A 25,066-nucleotide genomic window follows, 5' to 3' on the forward strand; every position below is an offset into this window, starting at 1 on the left:
GCCGATGAGGAGGCAGAAGAGAACGTTTAAACGACAAAAACACTTATCATCAGCCTAAGGTGTGTGGGTGTGCCTTTGCGTGCATCGTTCCACCCATCTGAGGGGTGTGAGTGCATTCATGAGGTGTGCATGTGCATTCATGCGTAAGACGGGGAAAAAAATGAACAGTACTGACTGCCTGACATTTTTGTAATTGGTGAGTGGTAATTCAGGTTGCACTGATGTAGGTATTTTTTCGTTCCTGCAAAGACCTTTAATTTTGTTCCTGAACTCATACACCTGACACTCCCGATCACTCTTTGTTTCTCCCTGAGAAGCCGTGAGAAATCAGTTGTTAAAGAGGGAGATTGGTTGCAGCCCAGAATTGGAGCCGAGACCATAGATTGTACCTTGGCCATCACTGAAGTCATTGAAACGAGACATGTACTAGCTCAGCTGTCATGAACGAGTGAGCAAAGGGTTAATGGCAACCCAGTTGCACAAAGGGACGTGGGAGACACCTCACTGCAGATGTACTGATGAGCGCTCATAAGTCTGCACTCCGCAGTTCACTCCGCAGTGCGCTCCGAACCCTCCTCTGTGTGTGAGGGACCTTCACGGTGACACAGGTCAACTGAGCTCCAACACAGTAAGGTCTAATGTTATATCAGACTCATGTTAAAGGGACAGTGCGACATAAAGCCTTTTTATAGCGTGCACATAAAGACATACATGTCGGGCCCTTTATGCGGTGCTGATCATGGAGGTGACTCGTCGACATGTGACTGACAGTAGCAATGGCATAATGGTGCCTTCAGTGTAGCTCCTGTGTGAAATGATCATTGAGTGCTCTTGGTGGACTGCGGCTACTTGTGTGTTAGCAAAGTGCTATCACTTGCACGAGGTATTATGCCAGTGTATGTGCTTGAAATCCCTCTTGACTGATCATTTCAACGAGATGGCCACACAAGCCCTTTAGGAAGTGGATACGTGAGGTGCATGGTCATGCAGGAGCAGAAAGTCACTCACTGAAACTCTTACTATTTTTGGTCGGCATGGCTGTAACTCAATGCCCCGGTCCTCATGTTTGGGATTATAAATAACCAGGTTCTCACCGGTGCAATCGTTCCTGTTTACATTTAGCTGGTGACGGTCGGGCGTGCAAAGGGGCGGAAGAGGGACGTCCGTTCTTTAATGTGAGCGATTGTTGATTTAGCTGCGTGGTGCCTGACAAAAGCAAGTGGGTGAAACCTTCTTGGATGTAGTGTTTTGTGGATCTGGTATTACCTTGAGTAGGTTTGGAATAGGTCTGTTTTTAGAAATTGTGGAAGTTTCTTCATCTTGAATTGCTTTTTGGTTGCTTTTCTGGTTTTGTTTTTCAATCTTTAGTGAACTTACAGTGGAGTGGAACTCAACACGTTTGCCTCATAACCTGTCTCCACTATTCCTAGTTAATGGTTTCTTTTTTTAGTCGGGGGAGGAGGCATTGTTTTATTTGATTCATATCGCTGCTTGAACAATACGACTCTCTTTCCTATTGTTCTGAGGATGTCTCTCTTTTCTTTCGCTCTCTAACAGAGTCTGTCTTTTTTTCTTTCTTTTTCTTTCTTTCTTTTCTTTTCATAGCCTTTAGTGGAATTGCTATGGACCAGCAGCACCAGAACTTACTGAGTTCTTCACCGAACAGCCACGGGCTTCAGTACAACTCCTCGGATACCATGGCAACCTCCCTCACCGGTATGACCATCAATGACCATCACCATGGCAACCAGTTCCATAAGGAGAACGGGGTCGCCGTGGGCCATATGGGACCAGGGGATTGTCCAATGAAAGGTGAGTGTATTGGCATGCCGCAGAAACCTAAGTAGGTCTCAGCCAATCTGGCGGAAGCTTAGATTACCCCTCAGGAAAAGGCAGGCTTTGGGGGAGGGGTAGGGCACAAAGAGGACCACTGCTATTTCCCCCTGAAATGCCTTAAGATAGAGGAATGGTAGAATGCTAATTTAGAAGGTAATTTAGTAGGTTCAAATGTTCTGCTCACATACATGATGACCTTGGGTTCTCAGAGCAGTGCTTGCATATCAAATAAATGTATTAAAAATATGATTCAGCTACCAGTTCAAAGCTTTTGATAACAGCCTCCCTAGAGATCTGCATTCTTATACATGGGGTCAGTCCAATTGGACGATTGTTCACGAGGTGCTCAAGGAATGAACAGGAACAACTGAGATATCACACCGTAACTGACGGACTTGTCAGATGACTTGTCAGCTTGTTAAATTTCAAGGCCCTTAAAACGAACAGATGGAAACAATCTGTCCTAATTAACCCGTAATTGTCACGCATACCTTTACACATTCATTGTTGCTAGATGCTGGAAGAATAACCTCCATTCCATTGAGAATCCTTCAACTGTTGGAGACAATCACGTGCGAAAGAGCCACACCGCAAGCCTTTAATTCCATGTGTTCTATTATTATATTTGTTCTTTTCCCCCCTCTCTCACTGACTGCGTGAGAACACTACGGCCAGTGGCGTTTTTGTTTTAATCCCTTTACGTAAAGCAAATACAACATGCTCGACTGGGCTGCGTTGCGCTCAATCCAGGCTTTGCTGCTGCACTCTTTGCGCCGTAATCCAGGCATCTGGGTCAGCCCACCACTCACACGGCCGGCTGGCCCGTCCTGGTCCGCTCAAACCCATCCCAACACTGGGCCTCTGGATGTACTCGTGGTACCAATTCAGGTCCCGTGAACAAGGCCAGCTTTCAAGGACAGTCGCTGTCGCTTAAATAGACCGCTGGGATCTGTCAGCGATTGTTAAATGGTTTAAATGATTTTCTTTTCGGTCAATAGATGACTGTAAAGAGGATAGGGGGTAAGGGGGAGGGGGAGGACATTGCTGTGTCTCTATTCCATTCAGCTGGTCACTTTTAGGTCCCTCTGAAAAGATTCACTCTTTCTCTCAGTGTGTCCTCGAGAGCCTGGAGAACACTGAAGAACGCTGATGAACTACACAGAGCTAGATTAGACCTCCTAGACAACACTGAGGCTTACAGATATATTCCTGGGTAGTGAATGTTCTTGCAGTGAGTCTTCTCGTCAGCGTTTTCAAAACCGTTCTATGTTCGGGCAGGCTGCTAGGCAGTTTATTTCAAATGGGTGGTGGTTGCTCACAGCTCCAAAATGGGGAATTTATTCATTCTCACCCCAAAAACAAAGAGTCTCCCAGAGGCCACCATGTTTTTGTGTTCTATAACTGGAACATTTGACACATACTTCTGTAATATCCCACGGGAGAGGTTAACGTCCAGTCTGACAATATTCTCCCCAAATATGAGCAAGGAGGAAATGGCCGTAGGACTGAAATAGACCCAATACAGTCTTTGTGTGGGGCGGGGGGGGGTGGGGTGGGTGGTACTACTGAGGCTCTCAGTCTGTTGTGGGTTTTGGGGTAGAGTGGGGGTTGGTCGGGGGGGGGGGGGGGGGGGGGTGTGTATAAAATGGGGGTGGGGGATAATCCGAGTTGTGGTACTGACAGAGCGGACCCCTAGACTCGGTGCCAACTCTACACAATGGCGGCCGTTGTCTTGTGCCCATTGGCATGCAGAGGGACGTGCCATAATGCTGTCTCTTCATCCCTCCGTGACCTCTCTCCTCCGCACGCATCCCCCCTCTCTCTCTCTCTCTCTCTCTCTCTCTCTCCGGCCTGGTAGTGCGCAGCCTAGCGTTCCCCAGTCTGCAACCCTCACTAGTGCACACGTTTCCCCCCTTCGCCCTCTCTCTCACACCCCACATCCAGTGGAAACTGCTCGTCAAAAACTGCTCGCACCCACCTCCAGAAACGAACGGCATGTGTGTCGACATCACAGACGACAGTGAGTACGCTGTGAAGACAGTAGATAGATGTGATGTGGTGATAGATAGATAGAGAGATAGAGAGATAGATAGATAGATAGATAGATAGATAGATAGATAGATAGATAGATAGATAGTAGCAGTAGTTCTGGCTGGGTAAAGTGCATAGAGTAAGGTAGTTTTGACAGATAGTTTGGTATGCTGCAGTACATAGTAATTAGACCTGCCTCCATATGTTCCTTTAGAGACCGTTTTTGAGAGTGAGAATGTTGTCCTGAATCTACTGTCAGCACTAAACATTGTAATTGTCAAACTGATATTGTGAAGCGATCAAATTGTGAAAAGCTCTGTGGTTGAAATATGTCTATCAACATAAAAAAGTATGTGCTTCAAATCAGGTCTAGTTCAGCTCTTCTCGGTCTAATGTGGATCCATCAGTGTTTACAAAATGAAGTGCAATTTTACTCTGGGTGTGGTGAGGCATGGACACACTGCCTCTCACTGAGGCCAGTTGAGGGAATGAATGAGGTCATGATGACACAGGAAGCAAGTTACATAAGCCTCTTGCAGAAAGTCTCAGTGCTTACGCAAGCCATCATTTTAACTCAGGCATTTCTCTGCTCATCCTGTAGCTATCTGCGCCCTTCTCCCCCATTATAACCACCTTCCTTATATCATGAGGTTTAATATATATTGGTCCACTAAAGGTTTGACTGGCTTATGTGAAGCACCTAATGGATGCTCACCCCTGTGCACTTTGTCTCTACCTCAAACAATTGGCTGGCAGTGGAGTCTGAGGAGCCTGTGTCAGAGAAGAAAAAGGATGGGACTGAGCCTGTCTCTCAGCTAAAGGAAGCTCAGAGCGCCCCCTCTGGCCTGGAGGTGCCTGCTGGTATGAGGCCTTTCCCTTGGCAACAGCTTGGCATTTAAGCTTGACTGGCAGACGTGCTCTATATCATTATTTTGCTTGAAATTAGCCTACTTTCTGACTGCAAAACCAACATTTATGCTGTGTTTAGAAACATGTTCTCTGTTATTGTTTATGGCTTGTGTGATTTGGACTTTGTTTCAGCCTCTTTCTCACAGCTTGCACGGTGTGATTTCCTTCAACTATTGTGTTTATTTCCTATAGTGTGTGTATCCCAAGTGTGTTGCCTTATGTGTGTGTGTGCCTCTGTTGTCTTGCCTCTTTGGTGGATGCGCAGTCTAGTGTTGGTAATGACGCCTTCTCAAACTAATTTTGACTTTGACTTTGATTTGTGTTGTTATGGGTACTAATATTTTTGCATTAATCATATCATTTGTTTGTTTGTTTCTTTTTGTGCATATCATTGACTGTTTTTGTGTGGTTTTCCCTCATGCACTTATTTCTCATTAACTGAAGCATTTGTTCCACAGCGGACTACCCAGCACCAACAGGAGAAGTGCTAGGAGATGAGCTAGCGTCACCATCTGTGGTCATCGTGACTCAGAGCGCCCTCTCTGGTGTGGAGGGGGAACTCGGTATGAGTGCCCTCCTGGATCTTGTTCTATTCTGTTACAGCCTGTGTCTGTTCTGTTGGTTGTTTGACGTTAACTGAGGTTTATTTCGAAGCAGAGTATCTAGAGCAAGAAGCAGAAGAGACAAAGTATGAGCTAGCATCCCCGTCTGACATCATTGAGATTGAGTACGCCCTCTCTGGTGTGGAGGGGGAACTAGGTACGATTGTCCGGCCAACACAAGGTTTATCTCTCAAGAGTTTTATTTTTTTTACTTGGGTTTGGAATGGCTTGCTTGATATTTTTTTCAGAGATTCTGCTCTTGTGCAATATACATTTAACTGGGCTTTGTGCTTTTTAAGGTAAACTCAGGTTTGGAACTAAAGTTGCTTGGCTTTATTTAATTTTATTGGAATGCCAATTGCCAAAGATTACCTCCTTAATTTGCTTTCAAATTCAAATTTATTTTTAAATTTGAATGTACTTTTGTTTCTGATACTAATATTCCTTGCAGTTTCAGTTTGTTGTGGAAGTGTTTGGGGATTTGCTTTCTCGTTGCTTTCCTTGCTATCCTCAACAGCTAAACAGAAGATCCCTTTAGCACCAAACTTTTGTGTTCTCTACAAATGTGTGTGGCAGCACTTTATGCATCCCTATCCCACACACACACACACACGCACACACACGCACACACACACACACACACACACACACACACACACACACACACACACACACACACACCTCACATCAATCATATCATTTGTTTGTTTGTTTCTTTTTGTGCATATCATTGACTGTCTTTGTGTGGTTTTCCCTCATGCACTTATTTCTCATTAACTGAAGCATTTGTTCCACAGCGGACTACCCAGCACCAACAGGAGAAGTGCTAGGAGATGAGCTAGCGTCACCATCTGTGGTCATCGTGACTCAGAGCGCCCTCTCTGGTGTGGAGGGGGAACTCGGTATGAGTGCCCTCCTGGATCTTGTTCTATTCTGTTACAGCCTGTGTCTGTTCTGTTGGTTGTTTGACGTTAACTGATGTTTATTTCGAAGCAGAGTATCTAGAGCAAGAAGCAGAAGAGACAAAGTATGAGCTAGCATCCCCGTCTGACATCATTGAGATTGAGTACGCCCTCTCTGGTGTGGAGGGGGAACTAGGTACGATTGTCCGCCCAACACAAGGTTTATCTCTCAAGAGTTTTATTTTTTTTACTTGGGTTTGGAATGGCTTGCTTGATAATTTTTTCAGAGATTCTGCTCTTGTGCAATATACATTTAACTGGGCTTTGTGCTTTTTAAGGTAAACTCAGGTTTGGAACTAAAGTTGCCTGGCTTCATTTACTTCCTTTTGGAACGCCAATTGCCAAAGACTACCTCCTTAATTTGCTTTCAAATTCTATATAGTATATATATATTTTTTTTTTACTTGAATGGACCTGATACTAACATCCCTTGCAGTTTCAGTTTGTTGTGGAAGTGTTTGATTTCTGTTTGCTTGCTTTGCTATCCTCAACAGCTGAACAGAAGATCCCTTTAGCACCAAACTTTTGTGTTCACTACATGTGTGTGTGGCAGCACTTTATGCATCCCTATCCCACACACACACACACACACACACACACACACACACACACACACACACACACACACACATACGCACACACACATACGCACACACACACACACACACACACACACACACACACACACACACACACACACACACACACACAAACACTTCTCTTCTAATGAAGCATTTCTTTCATAGTGGAGTCCCAGGAGCCCATATCAGAGGAAGCTGAAGAGGGACATGTGTCAGTGTCTGAGCTCACTGAAGCTGAGATCGCCCCCTCTGGTGAGGAGGGTATGGCTCTTCGCACCTGCTGCTCTTATTGTTTCTTTTCTGAGGATATGATCTATGAGTTGAAATGCTTTACTGTGTGTCTAATGCTTACTTGCATGTCTTTGTTGGTGTGACTTTCTGCTTACGTAGCAGTGGACCCTGGGAAGGAACTGGCTCTGATCCATGTCCAATCAGGGCCAGATTTCTTCCAGAATCTGCTGCCTTCTCGGCGTGTATCACATGGCTTTGATGTTATAATATATAAAAAAAAAAATCATATTAAGAGGACAGTTAAGTGGCTTATGGACTAACACCTTTTCCTTTACTTACTGTATTTTTTGTAGGCTTCTTTCAGTTGTGATTTATTAAAACATAATTTTAAAATGAAATAATAATATTATAAATAAATATAAATATAAAGAATTTCTTCTAATCTCTGATACCACTACAGTGCTGGTAATCAATAATATCCTTCATCTCACCTTGAAACAGGAGAGGATAGTTTGCCTGAAGAGGTAGTCTTGCACGACAAATTGATGATACTTTTGTTTTTGGTCTCATACTCAGACTACTAGATGGACAAGGCAAGGGTGGAGTGAGTCGCGGAAAATGAACGGCACACTCTTTCCCTGCTGTTGCTGGCTCCCATTCAAAGACAGAATAGTCTGGAATGTTTGATAACCTGCCCTCACTTTCTTTGCTCGGCTTTTGCTGTGTGTGTGTGTGTGTGTGTACAAAGAACACTTTGTGCTTTGCGTAGACTTTTGATGCAGAATACAGTTGCAAATATAGCTGCTTGTGTGCATCCAAAGACGAATGGGTTCAGCTTTCCTCTTTGATACTTTGCGCAGTGCTGTGGTCAGTATACATATGGCTTGTCTAATACACTATCTCTATTTTGTGTTCCATTTCAGCAAGTGGAGGAACCATGGCTGCCTCTACAACAGGTAAATCATTTCATGCAGATCCACTACTACTGAAAACTGTGCACTCTCACCACATTAGAGTAGGTTAACTGGTCATTAGTGGGTTTAATTACATTATGTTTCGGGGCACAGAATGGGATTTTTTCCACTCAAAAGAGGCATTTCAAATCACACAAGATGGACTCCTCTGATGCCCCCTTCACAGTGTAATTACCCTCACCTTCATCGTCATGTGTGTGTTTTTGTCATCTCAAAGAAACATGGATCCATTCAGTTTGGTCTCCATTTTGTTTTCGTACTTCCTGATTTTCCATTACTGGGATTTTTTTTTTTCTGTTCATTTGTCTTTATTGATGCTTTTTTTTATGCTGCTTTCAGTTCTTGTACTTGTGTTGTAAAAAGGCCAGCAAGTCATTGCATTGCCTTGGTATGTTTGTTCGTTTGTGCACCTCTCAGAGGGATGCATTATCTCCTTATTTTCTTCTCTGGGTTTTCTTTTGATTGGCACCTGTCGAATGCTAGTCAGTGGAGCCTCAGAATGTGCCAGATGTTTTTTCTGCCTACTGACCCAGTAAAGGAACTGACACAGGAGGGGTGTCTCTTTCTTTACTGGACCACAGAGAGTTTTAAACTCTTAAAGATCTGCACATGCTGACTCTCTCCCTCCTCACTGTGCAGCCTCACTCTGTAATACACGAGATAGGGTTTCATTATGATTCTGCTTTTTGAAAACACCCAGAGGATCCCAGTGGCCGGGGACTCCTTGCTGGGGGCCTGATGGCTTTTAGTAGCGCTGGAGCTGGGGAGAGAGGAGGGAGTCACACGGAGAGAGACTCAGCCTGTCCCCCACGAGTAGGGATCAGGCTGGCCCCTTTGACCCACAGCTCTGCTGCGGAGCCAGGATGCGAACGGGGTCCGACTGGCGCGGAGCGCTTTCCAAGCTGTGACGAGGAAGAGGAGGAGGAGGATGAGGACATGTTGAGGAGCAGCTGGCCGGCGGGGCCCGCTCACCCGCTGCACCGCCCGCTCTCCCTCAGCCCCGACCGCGCCCGCAGCCTCTCCCTGGAGAGCGAGCCGCCCTCGTCCTTCCTGGTGCGCAGCGCCGCCCTGGAGGACCTGACGGCGTTTGACGAGAGACAGCGCCCCCTGGAGGTGGAGGAGCTCCGGGGTGCCTGCGCCGCCGCCGCCGCCATCTCCGGTGTCAACGAGGGCCAGCTCTTTGGTTACGGGGAGCAGAACGCAGCATATGGGGGACGTCAGATCTCCCCTGAGAGGGAGAGGAGATCAGCACCTAATCCATCCGGAAGTCCCTCGGTGAGTGCCAGCTCCGGCTTGGGAAGGACCCCCCAGCTGGACGGGAACTCTGGAAGCCCTTTGGGGAAACAGCTGCAGGGGAAAGGTCCCGTTTTCCCATCCCCACCGCCCAGCACAGACTCCTCCCCACTGGGGCCAGCGGAGCGAGAGAATGCGGTTCAGAGACCTCATGGAGATGATGGTGGACAAAGCTTCCACTCAGCCGCCGGCCCCCTGCACTCAGACTCCAGTGACCCTCATGGGAAGGGGATGCCAGTCGGTAAGGGTGGTGATGCTAAGGGCTCTGAGAAGAAAGAAAATGGAGCTTCTTCTCCACTCCTGGAGAGAGTGTCGCAAAGCTCCCCGGCCAGAAAATCATACGTTCCGGTCGCTCAGTTCAAAGGTCTGTTGTGTTACGCGCACTAAAATGCCCGTCCCGTCTTCTTAGTCAAAGCTCTCTGTCCCGTTCAGTTTTTTCTTCCCACACTTTTTCTGTTACAGCGTCGCTAAGCTGTGAAGCACTCTATCTTCCCTGTTTAATCCGGACCCTGCAAATCAGTGCTGGGTCATGGCAAAGGCCAAGTTGCTTTTTTTTTTTATTGTGTTCTCTCTGCCTTTCTCTCGCATCAGATCTGTCTTATCTCTCTTGGTCTTGCAGCCTTGTTATTTTTTTTTTCTGAGTTTGGGATTGAATTAATCCAGTTTTGCTGGTCATGTTTCCACCACACGTCCTGTCTGCATGTCACTGCGCATGTGTGCACTGTTTGTGTGTGTGTGTGTGTGTGTGTGTGTGTGTGTGTGTGTGTGTGTGTGTGTGTGTGTGTGTGAGTCACATCACCATCATCGTAGAGGAGTTTACTGGGTCACCACTGTTTCAGCTTACATGCACGTGTGCACACACACACACACACACACACACACACACACACACACACACACACAGAGACACACACACACACAAACACACAGATTTTATGGATTTGTTGTTTTGTGAAAGCTCATATTTAAGGTTTTAGACTAATATTTTAAACATGATCAGTTTTATCCCTCAATAATCAAGATGAATCTGTTATCTGTGAAGTCAGAGCAAAGCCAAATTGTCAAACATGCCAAATTCCAAGTAATATTCTTAATTTGTTTCTGTTGCCATTTTTGTGTGTCGGAACTCACCCTTTAAATGCACGCACTGTGTCCCTCTCTCGCTTACAGCTCAACCCAAGGCTGACAGCGACGCTGACAAACGGGTAGGTGACAGCAGCTGGTGTCGTCCATTTTCTCTGTGCCATCCCTAATAGAAAAAATCACTCCTGGCCTTCATAATATATTCACAAAACATCCTCTCCACAAACCTCCTGTCTACCCACTCAACCACAACTACTACTTATTATTCTCCATTGTCAGCTTTGATTTTGTCTTCTATATGTGCATTCCCTTATATGTTCACCTTTTTCTTTCACCCCCCCCCCCCCCCCCCCCCCCACTCCGGGCCACAAAGACCACCCAACCGCCCCATATCAAAGCTAGACCATCCTCCCTAAAAAGGCCCTCCGCAGTTCCCCAATCCCTCAGACGGAAACCCCAGACCCCTCCCTCTAGCAGGCGCACCCCAGCCCCCTCCAAGCCCCCCATCTCTGGGCCCAGAGAGAGCAGGCCTAGGGTGAGTATGGCAGTGCCGGCATCCGCCTGCTTACCGCTCCCCAGCTTAACCAGTGGGGGAAAAGATCCTAATCCAAGCGCATGTTGTACTGACCTACAGGGAAGACGAGTCAAAGGGATCACAACCTTATTATTGGGATCCTTTGGCAACGACGGCCAAGACCATAGGGTAGTGTCTAAATGGTCATTAAAATAACGGCGTAGGCTTTAAATCGACAAACATTGCTCAGTGTAGGTAAGCCATTACTGTGAATAAACGGCAGACAGTAGTGTAGTTGTATATATAATCACAAGTCCTTGAAACAGGAAGACACTTTTGCCCTGCTCTGTCTCCACGTCTACAGCACCCGTGTTTTAAGTTTATCAAATAGTTTCTCTAATGCCTCCTCATGCTAGCCTAAGGACTGAACTCCTACTAACCAAACCCCACTGCTTGTAGACCTGTCAATCAAGCACCCGCTCCCTCGTTCTCTCCTCTTCATTCTACTCCATTGACTCGTACCTGTTGCCTGAGGAGCACATTGCATGTTTCTGTCGTTTGTGTGGTTTTGGTTCAAAAACTGGAAGCATATTATGATACTTTTTCTTGCCTGCAGGCTCCTGGCGCGAGGCCCCATGCTGCAGGCACTAAGATCCCAGCCATGGCACCAACTCAGTCGGGTAGTCAGTCTGGCTTTTTACCCCCATCACTACTACCAGTTTAACTGTCTGTAATAGTTACTGAGCTCTTCTTAGTCCAGGGAATATGAGCTAATTGAAGTAACTTGACTGCAGAGTTCCCAGGACCCAGGAATGGTTCCCCTTCAGGGGCGTTAAACAATGATTGTACTTGAGTAGTGTCATTCCCTTGACGTAGCTCTTAATCTTTGAGACTTTGCTGCAGAAAGTGCATTAATGTAATGGGCTTTTCTGCTTGTTTTCAGTCAATGGCAAAGCTGCTGCTGCCAAAGGTGGCAAAGGTAAATGACTCCAATGTAAAGAAAGTGAAGAAGCACATTACAGACTATACTAGAATAAACTATAAAAATACATAAAATAATTTATAAAATACTATAAAACTATATTCTAATACTGCCAAGTTTTTTTTTATTTAACTGAATAATTAGACCACTCTGCTTTATAGGTCTTATATTGTTATACAGCTCGCTGTCATAGATATTTAGACACTGGCACCTTTTAAATAGACAGTAAGTTGGTATCTCCACATTATGTTGGTGAGGAGCCCTAGCAACACTGTGCCTGTGTAACCGTGCCCCTTGACCTCCATCAGACTCCCCCAAGACCCCCGAAGTGAGTGGGCACTCCAGCCCCGGCGACCCCAAATCCCCCGCCAGCAAAGCCCTGGGCACCAAGTCACCCGCCTCCACTGGCAAGGAGATTAAGAAGGTGGCCGTGATCCGCTCCACACCCAAATCCCCCGGCTCACTCAAGAACCGCTCGCCCGCCCCCCTGGCTGCCGCCGCCCCGCTGCCTGACCTCAAGGGGGTCAAGTCCAAGATTGGCTCCACGGCCAACCTCAAGCACCAGCCCGGCGGAGGACAGGTAAACACTTTTCTCTCTCTCTCTGTCTGTCTCTCTCTCTCTCTTTCTCTGTCTGTCTCTCTCTCTCTTTCTCTGTCTGTCTCTCTCTCGCTCTCTCTTTCTCTCTCTCTGTCTCTCTCTTGCTCGCTCTCTCTCTCTCTGTCTGTCTCTGTCTGTCTCTCTCTCTCTCTCTCTCTCTCTCTCTCTCGCTCACTCTCTCTCTGTCTGTCTCTCTCTCGCTCTCTCTCTGTGTCTGTCTCTCTCTCTCTCTCTCTCTCTCTCTCTCTCTCTCTCTCTCTCTCTCTCTCTCTTCAGTCCATATGTGAATCATTTGAATGAGTCTTGCCTTCTGAGGAGTCTTTGAAGTGAGGCTCAGAGAAAGGGAGAGCCCCTGTAATGAAAGCAGCATAAACGGGGTCTATCATGAGGAGGCTTGTTAGTTTAGTCTATGCACCAATATAGCAACATCCTGTAACCATTGCCTCCTGTCTATTTAGAACAGCAAGAGATTCTTTGTAGTTTAACTTCACAACACATCATAGTAGCTGACAGGGTCTTTTAACATCACAGTTAGTGAGCAGCTGCTTTTATCTCAAACCACTTCTACTGTTGTAAAGGTAGGCATTTTGTTACGTTTTAGAAAGAAGGTTTTCTGGGTGGCTGTTGGCCTCAATGAGCTATGGAGCCGTAGGGGTAGGGCTGTGAAAGTGGATGTTAGCTGTAGTTCAGTCATAAAGTGTAAAGGGGGCTTTAGTGAGTAAATAGAGTCCAGAGCACAGACTGCTTTCCAACTGAAGTAGGCCCACTCATTTGGTTTCTTAACAATGTAGCTTTGAATGTATTATGATCGAAACCATTTATTCTTTACATTAACTTGTCATCTATATTACTATATATTATATTATACTATATATTATATTTCAGTGGTATTAAATGTTCATCAGTTATCTTGAAGTATTTTCTGTATATAGACAGTATAACCAGGGTTGGGTTAATTAACCAGAGTTATGTAATTAAATAAAAAAATAAATCTAATTGTAATCTGTTACAGTTCCTGAGAAATGTAATTGAATTACAGTTACTAATCAAAATGTTGGCGGTTACAAAGGGGTTACATCTGAATATATTCTTTTCATTCTGTTACTTTGCATCTTTGCGTCGTTGAGATCTTTGTTGAGATAATTAAAAGTTACATTACTTATTACATACAGGGTAACTAGTTATCTATTTTCATTGACTAGTAACCTGTTACATTTCAAAAGTAACCTTCCCAACCTTATATATATGTGTATATGTATGAAATATGTGTCTCTTTCTGTATCTTTCTCTTTCTATCTCTCTCCCCCTGTGCTATCCCAGTCTTCATTCCCTTCCACAGGTGCAAACTGTTAGTCAAAACAGGTGAATTTGCTCTGTTAAAAAAAAAAAGTGGTTCAGGAGGTAGAGGAGTCATTCAGCAAATCGGAAGGTTGCTAGCACTATCCTGACTCCTCCTGTGTCTAAGTGTCCTTGAACACGACACTGAGCCCCAAACCCCTCCTAATGTGCATGTTGACGCTTGCACGGCCCTGCGCCTCTGCTGTGAGCGAATGAGTAGAAAAGCGCTATATGAATGCGGCCCATTTACAATTGTATTCATCTAGTCGTTCACAGGCGCGGGCTCTTGTGGGTCCCTTTCATAGTTAGTTTCAAGAGAATTTATCTCTTCTCCCCTACCTTTTGCAGGTACAGATATTTTATCAGAAGTTGGACTTTACTAATGTCCAGTCAAAGTGCGGCTCCAAAGACTATGCCAGACATGTACCGGGAGGTGGAAATGTGAGTAACTACGGGGTTGAACTCAATGCTGCCGGTCTTCCTTGAGTTATGAGCATTTGTTCAACCCACCGAGTGCATCCGATATCCCCCGTCCTCTTTCACGCTCAGGCCTCACCTTCCCCAACGACCACTGCCTAGATCCGCACGAGAGCACTAACCATCCCCTTTTCTGTTCCTTTTTGGCGTTCTCTCACACAACCTCACTCGCTCCCTTTCTCTCTCTCTCTTTCTGTCTCTCACTATGTTGGGGAAGGTTACTTACCATTTCTACATTTCCAGGTGCAAATTCTCGATAAGAAGTTGGACTTCACTAATGTCCAGGCTAAGTGTGGATCCAAAGCCAATATGAGACATGTGCCAGGAGGTGGAAATGTGAGTAACTATGGAACACACTCCACTCACCACCTGCTCATTTTGCTTCACTGTTCATTGTACCTTTAAGGTCATAGTTTGAGGCCTTTCCCTCTGATCTCTGAGCTATTCATGAAATCATGAGCACTTCTGGTTAGATGCTAACTGCATTTTGTTGCCTCAGTACTTGTACTCTGTGCAATGACAATAAAGTTGAATCTAATCTAATTAGAATCTAATCTAAGCACAGGTGGCAAATCACAGGTCAAATCCTTACCAATACATTGGTCTTGTTTACAAAGTATGTATTAAAGTGTGTGTGTGTGCTGTCAGATTGTAACCGGGAAGGGACTTTTGTTTTGAAAATACAACTTTAATTGTGAAGCAGGAAGTGGTCCTCATGACAGGAAATAAAGGAAGTCAAGTCACTTAAGCACAGGTAGTGTGAGTGTTTAAAAAGCATATGGTGACTGCTAATGGGGGACTTAACTTGCTGGCCACTACCAGGGATGCTACTGGTTTTCAACTGTCAAGTTATCTGGGGATTTTTTAACTTCTGCCCAAACTTGAAAAAGGCCTTGGCCATCAACAGGGTTAAAATGGTAACGGTAATGGTAAATGGTAATTTTCAGCTGAAAAGACGTGTTTGCTGAAAAGAAGTATTTTAACTCAAATAAAACAAAGAAGAATGAAGAAACCGTCTGAGTCGTTACCATTTTAACCCTGTTGATGGCCAAGGCCTTTTTCAAGTTTGGGCAGAAGTTAAAAAATCCCCTGATAACTTGACAGTGTGAATTTTAAATGACATGAAAACCAGTTTTTCGGTGGTTCAAACATGACATTTACACTATTGAGATCCAGTGAAAGTCCTGCCATAAAATCCTGTTTTCTGTGGTTCAAATGCAGTGATTTATTTCTGGCCCTCTTCTTCTTCTCATCAGATCCAAATTCTTGATCAGAAGGTGGACTTCAGCGCTGTCCAGGCCAGGTGTGACTCCAAGGCCAACCTCAAGCATACTCCAGGAGGTGGCAGAGTAAGTAACGTAACTATGGGATGGACTCAGAACCTCTTAGAACTGGTTCTGTCTGGAGTAAATGGCATTTTAGGCGGTTCTTGTGATCACACATACTTTTTGATAGGAGGTCCAGCTGTTAGCTGTTAGCTACGTACTACAAAGAGGAAAAAACTCTCTGGTCCTTTCTATAGCTATGGTGCTACAAGTAATGGATTTGCTACTCTGGAATACCATTCCATGAAGATGCAGTTGGTCCATATTGTTTGGAAAATGGAAATTAAATGGAAATATCTGGGAAATGTGGAATGGTCTGGTTTGCAGCGTTCCAAACAATGCATGCCTATATCAAGAAGCTTGGATGATCAGATCCTCTCAAAGTAGGTCTGTGTATTTGTGATGCCAGTTTTTTGAGAAGTACGACAAAGCACTCTGTGGACTGGCCAGTGGATTATCATTATTTATTTTATTTTAGTGAACTAATACACAGTCATTGAGAGGTGACAAACAGAAAAATGTTTCTTCACATTTTTTTACAGAATTCTTTTGTGGAACCCATTTTGTTCCAGTGTGTCAGACTCTTCTTATGCTGAATTCTGTTCTAAATTCACACAAATGTTCCTGTTTGACACTAACATGAAGGTTCTTCTAGAAAAAGGCTCAAATAATTAGAACCCTATTCTGATTTCGTGATTCATTTCTGGACATTAAAAACTGGAAAATCTTCATGGATGCTTGCTTGTAAGTTCTATGGATGAAATATTCCCTCAGAAAGGTCACTTCTACAGGGAGAGACTTGACTGCCGTGTTACAGTGAATAGTAATGTAATTAGACAACAGTAACATCTCCTCAGTGGCTTCAGTGAAAATGCTCTCGTCATTGGTCCCTGCGTTAGCCAATGCTGCTTTTGTCGACCTCAAGAGAACTCACCTGTTCCCCTACCTTTTACAGGTACAGATATTGCATGAGAAGGTGGACTTTAGTAATGTCCAGTCTAGGTGTGGCTCCAAAAACAATATCAAACATGTGCCGGGTCTTGAAGGGCCTTTCCTTCTCCCAATATTTTAATTTTTTGTTTGCTTTGACACGTTTTTAAAAAAAAAATGTTTAAGAAGATAATTGTTCTCTCTTTCTTTATATTTCTTTGCTCTTACAGGTACAAGTTCTTGATAAGAAGATGGACTTCAGTAATGTCCAGTCAAAGTGCGGCTCCAAAGTCAATATGAGACATGTACCGGGAGGTGGAAATGTGAGTAACTTTGGGATGAACTCAATGCTTCCGGTCTTGGTTCTTCCTCGAGTTATGCCCATTCGCAATTCCCTCACCAGACGTACTCCAAATATCACATCTCTTGGTTGAGTGTCTTCACTATACCACAGTTCAGACCCACCTGAACTGAGCACTTCGCACCCCACTCTCTCCCTCCCATTGTATCCAAGCTCTCCTCTATTGCTGTGCTTATCAGATAAGCCGCTGACTATTCAGCTTTAGAAATCTAGAAATGTCTTTCTAAATAATTATTAATTCTGAAATAGTGAAATAATAATTCTAGTGAAATATTTAACAACACAGTGGTAATCCAAAAATCATTTACCCCACAAATGTAAAAAAAATGAGCTAATTTCCATGCTAGCTATGGATGATATTTACACTGAATCATTGCACTTCTATGTAATTATCCCCAGACTAGCTAGTGTATTCAATTTTCATATAGAAATGGTGTGGCAAACGTACAGAGTAACTACAGCATGACCTTTTCTTCTTGGTTATTTCTGGAGTCATTGCCCTATTTTATCAGCCCTTATGGCCACTCTCCTTAAACATACCTGTTGGACCTACACTGCACCAAGTGCTGCATGAAGAACAGAAATGTCCTTAACAGATGCTCAGCATCCAGTGAAACACCCAGGGGTGTAACCCAGGCTAAACCTTCTGTGTGTTTGTGATGGATCACAGTAGTGAACACTGGCTTCTTGTTTCTCACTCGCTCTCTCTCTCTCTCGCACTCGCTCTCTCTCTCTCTCTGGTTTTGTGATCCTTGTCAGCCGTTTGCTTCTCTTGAAGTGTAATTCTCTCCTTCCCCTCACAACATCCCCTGCAATCTTTCAGGTTCAAATTGTTGAGCAGAAGTTGGACTTAACTAGTGTGCAGTCTAGGTGTGGATCCAAAGACAATATCAAGCATGTGGCAGGAGGTGGAAATGTGAGTAACGGTAGCTGGATCCCCCTTTAGTCCTTGTCCTGTGTTGCCCCTCTCCACCAGAAGCAACTAACGCACGCCTTCCAAATACTCCTCTACCAAAACACCTAACATTGTAGCAAAGTAAACCTACTGCATGAGAACTCCTAAATTCCTAATCCTCAAGTCAGTGGTGCAGTGTGACGTCTCCTCCTGTGTCACTTCCTGGAAGTCTCCAAACTCCCATAATTCCCTCCAAAACATGTGCCGTCAAGACATGTTTTGCCTGTGGTGTGAAAAATAGACATGGGTAAGTGGATCTGTCTAACAAAAGCTAGCATGTTGTGTCTGTGGCCTTATATTACCTGAAACATCAAAGCCCAACCGCCTGACTGTTCAGTCCTCTCAGTCAGAGATGGATTCTCCCCTCTGTCTCAGAGAAGTGGTCTCTCCCTATCTGAGTGTTCAGTCCTCTCAGTCGACAGAAATGGATTCCCCCATCCACCTCAGAGGTGGACTCTCCCTATCTGAGTGTTCAGTCCTCTCAGTCAGAGATGGATTCTCCCCTCTGTCTCAGAGAGGTGGTCTCTCCCTATCTGAGTGTTCAGTCCTCTCAGTCGACAGAAATGGATTCCCCCCTCCATCCCAGAGTGGTGGACTCTTCCTTGTTTGCTCAGTCATTTCCCCTCAAAGACTTGCTACTAGTTGTTAAAATACCTATCATCTTCTTCAATGGACCAGACACCAATCATTTATATGTGTTGCATTAGGAAAACCGAAAGTGTTGTCCAGTGAGGTTGTATTTGTGCTCTGGCTTGGCCCTTGTGGTTCAACGTTCAAAGAGAGCTAATCTGTTCCCCGCCTTTTACAGGTACAGATATTTGATGAGAAGTTGGACTTTAGTAATGTCCAGTCAAAATGTGGCTCCAAAGACAATATCAGACATGTGCCTGGAGGTGGAAATGTGAGTAACTGTGGGAGGAACTCAGTGCATTGGCAGCATTGGTTCCTCCTTGAGTTATTAAACATTTTTTATTTCCTCACCAGTACTGCTTCAAATATCCCAATCCTTTTCCTCCCTCAGCAGCCCTGAAGATACTGACCTCAGTCCACACCATGTTAGCACTAACTATCCCCTTCCATCCTTGCTCTTTACCCACCCCAAGGTGGTGAAACTCTTTACCAATATGTCTTCCTTTTTAACGGCAATATTTACATAGATCATGCTAATACTCTAAGACTATCCCCTAAAACACAATAAATAAACGAGTGTGTCTGCTCACTGGCTATGGCATCCATTTTGAATCACTGCACATAACGTATCCCAAAACTAGGAAGTGAATTAACAGGGGAAAAAAATATTTCAATCGGTGTCTAGATGTACAGTATGTGTCATCAGCAGCAGTTTCTCAGAAGTGTCCTCACCACTTTCATAAAAACCTAATTCACTGCCCTGTATTAGAGTCCTTCAACTTCAACCGGAGGACACCCGTTTGTTTGCAGTCTCTCCAGCCCTGAACAGAGCTGCTGTTGTCCTCGGGCCACCGCTGGCTCGCTCGCTCGCTGCCTTTTGTAGCCCAACAGTTGGGGCCCCAGCAGAAGGATGACCTCACAGAAGAGAGATACTGAGACCTTTGTGTCCGTAAGGCGCTGACAGAGGCCCCCGGACGGCTGTTGCTGTCGGCGATGAGGTCACCCAGGGTTGGGGTTGGACGGCTGGGTGTGGTGGTGGTGTTGGTGGTGGTGGTGGTGGTGGGATCAGGGGTGTTGTGGGGGGAGGGGGGGGGGGGGGGGGGGCTTGGGGTTACGGGTGGGTAAGATCCGAAAGGCCACACGCTTTTTTTCGCACGTCACGGTTGTTGTGGTGGCACTGCGCTGTGAGTCGGCGTCGACTTGAAATTATTTCATTAGGACGTGCGAAACAACAGGGCAGATGGCCTCTACACTGAGGTGTGCCGAAACAGCGCCTCCAGGGCCTGAAGCACTAGTCGATGAAGGCATTAAAAGCCTCTCCATATCAGCCCCCCACCCCCATTCCCCAGAGGGCACATTGCCTTGCGATCGAAGAGTGTGTAAATGCTTTTAGTGCGCACCCCAACAGTGCCAGGGTCCATTAGTCGTGTGGCCACTCCACAATCATTAGGATAGAGAGTAAGCATGCATACTTGCATTTATGGAAGGCTTGGAAGTGGCGTGTCATGATGCGAGTGAAGCATTTCGTTTGCTGTAGTCAGTATAACTGCCTGCTTACTTGTGTGATTTATTAACAGGGACAGTTCCCCCTCAACACCTTCTAACACACTGGATCAGGTGGTAACAGAGACCCTTAAAAAAAATCAATGAATCAATGCAGTTTGTTATAGCCTTGTTGTTTGAAAACACACTTAGAATGTGCAGTGGAAATGCACTAATCACTGATTACCCACTGAGTTTGTCCTGCTGTATAGTACGTTCTAGACTGCCTTTAGTATGCTCCGGAAGCTTCTCTACTTCATAGAGAGTTGGGTATGACCCCATGGGTTTTAGTGTTCCGTCTGTTTGACTGAGTAGGTTCTACAGACAAGATGTGCTTTCCCAGCATGCTCTCTGTGTTCACCCTGTCAGTTCCTAACGATTTGGACTCCATGCAACCATTACCGTGTTGGTGAAAAAAAATATGTCCTCTGCTGTTTTGTTGTGTCCAGGTTCAAATTGTCCACAAGAAGATTGATTTGAGCAACGTGCAGGCAAAGTGCGGCTCTAAGGACAACATGAACCACAGGCCAGGAGGAGGATCGAGGAGGGTGAGAGAATATGTCCACACACACACACACACAAAGAAAACAAAACCATACACCAAACTTCTTGGTTTAAGACCACTGTTTTTCTGTTTTCAAATGAACTTCTAGGAAGTGCTGTGTATGTCCGCTGTCAGAGCAGAATATATACCACATGCAACCATGGAAACTGTGATTTTATGCATACAAGGTTTACAAAAAACTGAAATAGAATAAGGCTTCTGAAATAGAACAAGGCTCCTTTTCAATCCACATCCACTGGTATTCTTACTAACAGTCACCCAGGGATGCTACTTGCAGTCCCAAACTCTTCACTCTCATGCGCACATGAGTATTGAAAAATATTGATATTGTGTATTGAAATATTATATGAAACCAGCGAAGACCACTCTAACCTTCAACACCACACATGGTTTAGAGACACAAATGCTTCTTCTCTAATAGACTATATGGTATGTAAGGTTCTGTAATGTTTATATGGCATTTTTTTCAAGAATGACTGGAAGCCTATACATTATCCCTTACATATGACATTTCCCTGTTTGCTTAAATCAGTCCCACCAGGATCTTGTGAGGGTTGGTTGTGACTGCCATGGCCAAAGTAACTGAATTTACGGGAGACTTTGTGGGAAATCTCAAAAATTGAGGTTAACATTTTTTGCAGAAATATTGCGTTAATAAGAGAATATTACAACACGGAAAACCCTTGAATTTGCATGAAATTTGTGAAAACGTAAGATCACAAAATCCTGTAGGGACTGTTAAATGGATTTCATGGCAGAGTGATAAGCCTTCTCTTCTGGGATACTGTGGCTCAGCAGCTTCTAGATTATATGTCATGCCCTGCTTCTTGACGCTATAATAGCCTAGCATCTGTGTGCTTAAAAGGCCACTGTGAGGTAGTGCTCAAGTAGTGATGCACTACCAGCAAATCCCTGAACTTTGACCTTGCATGAAGTTCAGGCATGGGGCTTACATGTTTGTGTGCTGTAATCAGGTAGTCATACATGCTCATACATGATTTCACACACATACACACACACACACACACACACACACACACACACACACACACACACACACACACACACGTCTATATACCCCCCCCACACACACACACACGTGTACATACACACACACACACACACACACACACAATCACACACAATCACACACACACACACACACACGTGTACATACATACACGCACACACATACACACACACACACACACGTGTACACACACACACACACTGGCTGTGGGACTGTGCAGTCCTTCCCCTCCTCTCTCTGCTGCTAGGCGTTTGCTTTCCTTCCATCTCCGCTCTTCTCCTCTATTCTCACCCGCTCCGTCTTCAGGCTTGCTCAGAAGTGACACACCGCTTCTCTACTGAAAGCCAATCATGCCATTATTTTTACTTCTCCATGTTTTCAGTATGTCTTACAACACGGATTTGCAATGTCATTTATGTGCTGCCCCATACGGCAGCAATGTTCATTTGATTTTAAGATTTGATAACTATCATCCTCCTAAGTTTTAAGATTTGATAACTATCATCCTCCTAAGTTTTAAGATTTGATAACTGTCATCATCCTAAGTTTCTTTTTTTTTTAAGTTTCTTTTCATTTCGCTCTTGGTTTCACCCATTTCATTTTTTGTTTCCATCTTCTGTTTGTTTTGTTCAAACATGACACTCCATGTTGTTCACGTGACCCCCCCTCCTCACCCACCCAACCAACCACCGACCCTGGGCCCCCTTCATGCTAGAGAGAGAAGGGGAGGGAGAGTGTGGGCAGTACCAAAGCAAGCACCCCCGAAAACGGGGACTTGCTCGGCCTGGACCCCAGTGACTCCCCTGCCCTGTCATCCACCAGCCTCAGCCTGTCCCCTGAACCCACGATTCTCAGCAACCCCCAGATAATGATCGAGGACTCCAGTAAGTATGACACGTAGAATAGAAAGTAGCGGGGAGTGTTTTACAAATGTGTCAACGTGTTGGATTCAATTCAAGAGGTACATTGTCAAGGTTGGAAATAGTGGCTTGCCACAAGAGAGCACCAAAGAGACAGTGGGAATGTCCATGATTACTTTTTTGCTACTCAAATGATGGTTTACAGGTCACATATTTATCACATATTTTTCCTGGTTTACTGGTCACAAATGTATATACACACACACTCACACACACACACACACACACACACACACACACACACACACACACACACACGAGAATGTTTTTGGACATTCCTTCCAAATAATTCCAATAGAATCCTTCAAAGCATTATCTGTAGTCTTAAAAGGGTCATTAGTTTAGACCCCTCAAGGGAACTACCAGTCTAGCAGCAGCTCAAAATAAAAGGTCATATTTCATAGGCTTCTCCAAAGAACTTTTCCTCAAAGGGTATTGAGTAGAACTAAGTAGTTCCACTGGTACTAGCACACTAACCTTTAGAGGTTGTCCTGATAAATCAGGAGCACTTTAGCCCAAGGGTATTATAAAAACATCATCATAAATCTTTCAAGCACACTCTTTTGGTTTCCAGCAAAGAGTCAAACAGAACTCGAGCTCCATCTGCCCTAGGCAGTGTAACCCATTATGGTGTTGATTTTGCCTTCTCTCACCAGATTGAGTCGCACAAGCTGACCTTCCGCGAGACGGCGAAGGCCCGCACCGACCACGGCGCCGAGATAGTCTCCCTGGATGAATCGCCCAACGACCTCAGCCACGTTTCCTCATCCGGTAGCATCAACATGGCCGACTCGCCACAGCTCTCCACCCTGGCCGACCAGGTGTCGGAATCCCTTGCCAAGCAGGGTTTGTGATCACATAGCCACAACCACACAGATACACATTCTGTCTCTCTCACACACATACACATTCTCTCTCTCACACACATACACAAACGTGACAAGTTGTCAACCAAGGATCTCAACTCCCTGCTCTACAGCAACGTTCCGGTAGAATAGCGAAAAAAAGAGAAAAAAAGAAAGTCCTCTCTGATGTTACCCATCATCCCTTTCTCACGTGGGGATTAAAAAAGAGAAAAAAACACTGTAGTTCTGAGATTTCTTACCGCGTAGCCCTCGGCTCTCACTGTTGATTTTTCTTAACCTTTGGTATTTACATGACGACCAATGAAAGTGTTCTAATCCTCATGTTCACATCTTAAAAGATCAAACTTTGTTTTTTCCACTTCCTTTTCACTGACTGTGGGAATTGGTCATTGAGTTATTATAGGAAATAATGTAAAATTATACAAAAAAAAAGATTCAGAGAGATTCAGAAGGGATCATTTTCCTCGAGATCCCTTTGTAGCCACATATCTTACCACTGCATTTTTATGGCATAGATGTCCATTTTCTAGGCCCTGTAGAGTTTTACACTGTCAGCCTTTTCTTTGAGATGTTGTTGTTGTGGAGATGTTCTTGGGATGATCTGAAGTGGCATATTCAACAGAATTTACTTGTGGTGTGAATATATAACAGAAAGGGACGCATAACCGTGGGGAAAGAGAGGACACCTGATTATTCCGATATTACATATGAGGTTTGAGGTTATTTGGGGAATTGTTTAACTATGAGGCTTATGGCACCGATTCTAGATAGATACTTAGTCTAACAAGAGGCACACACAAAATGGCAGCATTATATTGCAGCGTTTGAGGACTAGGCTACTTTGTGTTATCCCTTTAAGATATTAAGCCGAAGTTACAAATTAAAACACAGTTACAGGGTATCAGTAATTGGTAAATGTTGGTGAGACCTTGTTGATGTCTATTCAAGATGATCAGAGATTCAGAACAGTGAGGTAATTTCGTCTTACTATCTCCTGCATAAGAAAACAAGGACAAAAAAAACAAACAAAACATAACTGAGACCCAGAGTGCTTGGTGTAGAGAAAACAAATGTCTGTTGAGCACTTTTGTTTCTTGTAATATGCTGTGGCTATGACATGTATTTGATATGAAACTTTACGACTGTGCCTGCTGGCAGATTTTTATTTATTAAGGTTTTTTTTTTCCTTTCTTTTTTTTTGTAAGTGCTTCATTGTAAAATGCCTCTCTTATTGGTTTGATTTTTTGTCTAAAAGTGGCAACTTTTAGTGTTTCATATCCATATGCAATGGGGAAATACAAAAAAACACAATGGTATTAATCTTCAGCATTAACCCTGTCGACACATCTACCTGTGCAGCTACTACAGTGCTACAAAAAAAATACTTTTCATAAAAAAACCTTTTCATTCACTGTTACAGGCCACCGTTGCTCCATACAGCACAAGAACCTTGCTTAGAGAGATTCATGACAATTCTATTAGCCAACCTAAACTTAGATCATCCATTTTGTTAGTCGACCTAAAATGACCA

General features: G+C 44.5%; 1 protein-coding gene across 1 annotated transcript; it reads left to right on the plus strand.

Moving 5' to 3' along the window:
- The first annotated feature begins 697 nt into the window (after positions 1–697).
- LOC105903372 (microtubule-associated protein tau-like) lies at positions 698–24,597 on the plus strand. Its single transcript, XM_042703296.1, has 22 exons — positions 698–1,219; positions 1,606–1,812; positions 3,695–3,856; positions 4,624–4,728; positions 5,235–5,339; positions 5,431–5,535; positions 6,176–6,280; positions 6,372–6,476; positions 7,087–7,173; positions 8,076–8,108; positions 8,827–9,783; positions 10,590–10,624; positions 11,633–11,696; positions 11,960–11,995; positions 12,307–12,578; positions 14,283–14,375; positions 14,655–14,747; positions 15,668–15,760; positions 16,897–16,989; positions 17,851–17,943; positions 20,604–20,702; positions 23,326–24,597. Exons 2-22 carry the CDS (start codon positions 1,623–1,625, stop codon positions 23,521–23,523), a joined length of 3,123 nt encoding a protein of 1,040 aa, XP_042559230.1. The 5' UTR covers positions 698–1,219; positions 1,606–1,622; the 3' UTR covers positions 23,524–24,597.
- The last annotated feature ends 469 nt before the right edge of the window (positions 24,598–25,066 follow it).

The sequence above is a fragment of the Clupea harengus genome, chromosome 23 (assembly GCF_900700415.2).
Source record: "Clupea harengus chromosome 23, Ch_v2.0.2, whole genome shotgun sequence".
Classification (NCBI taxonomy): Eukaryota; Metazoa; Chordata; class Actinopteri; order Clupeiformes; family Clupeidae; genus Clupea; species Clupea harengus.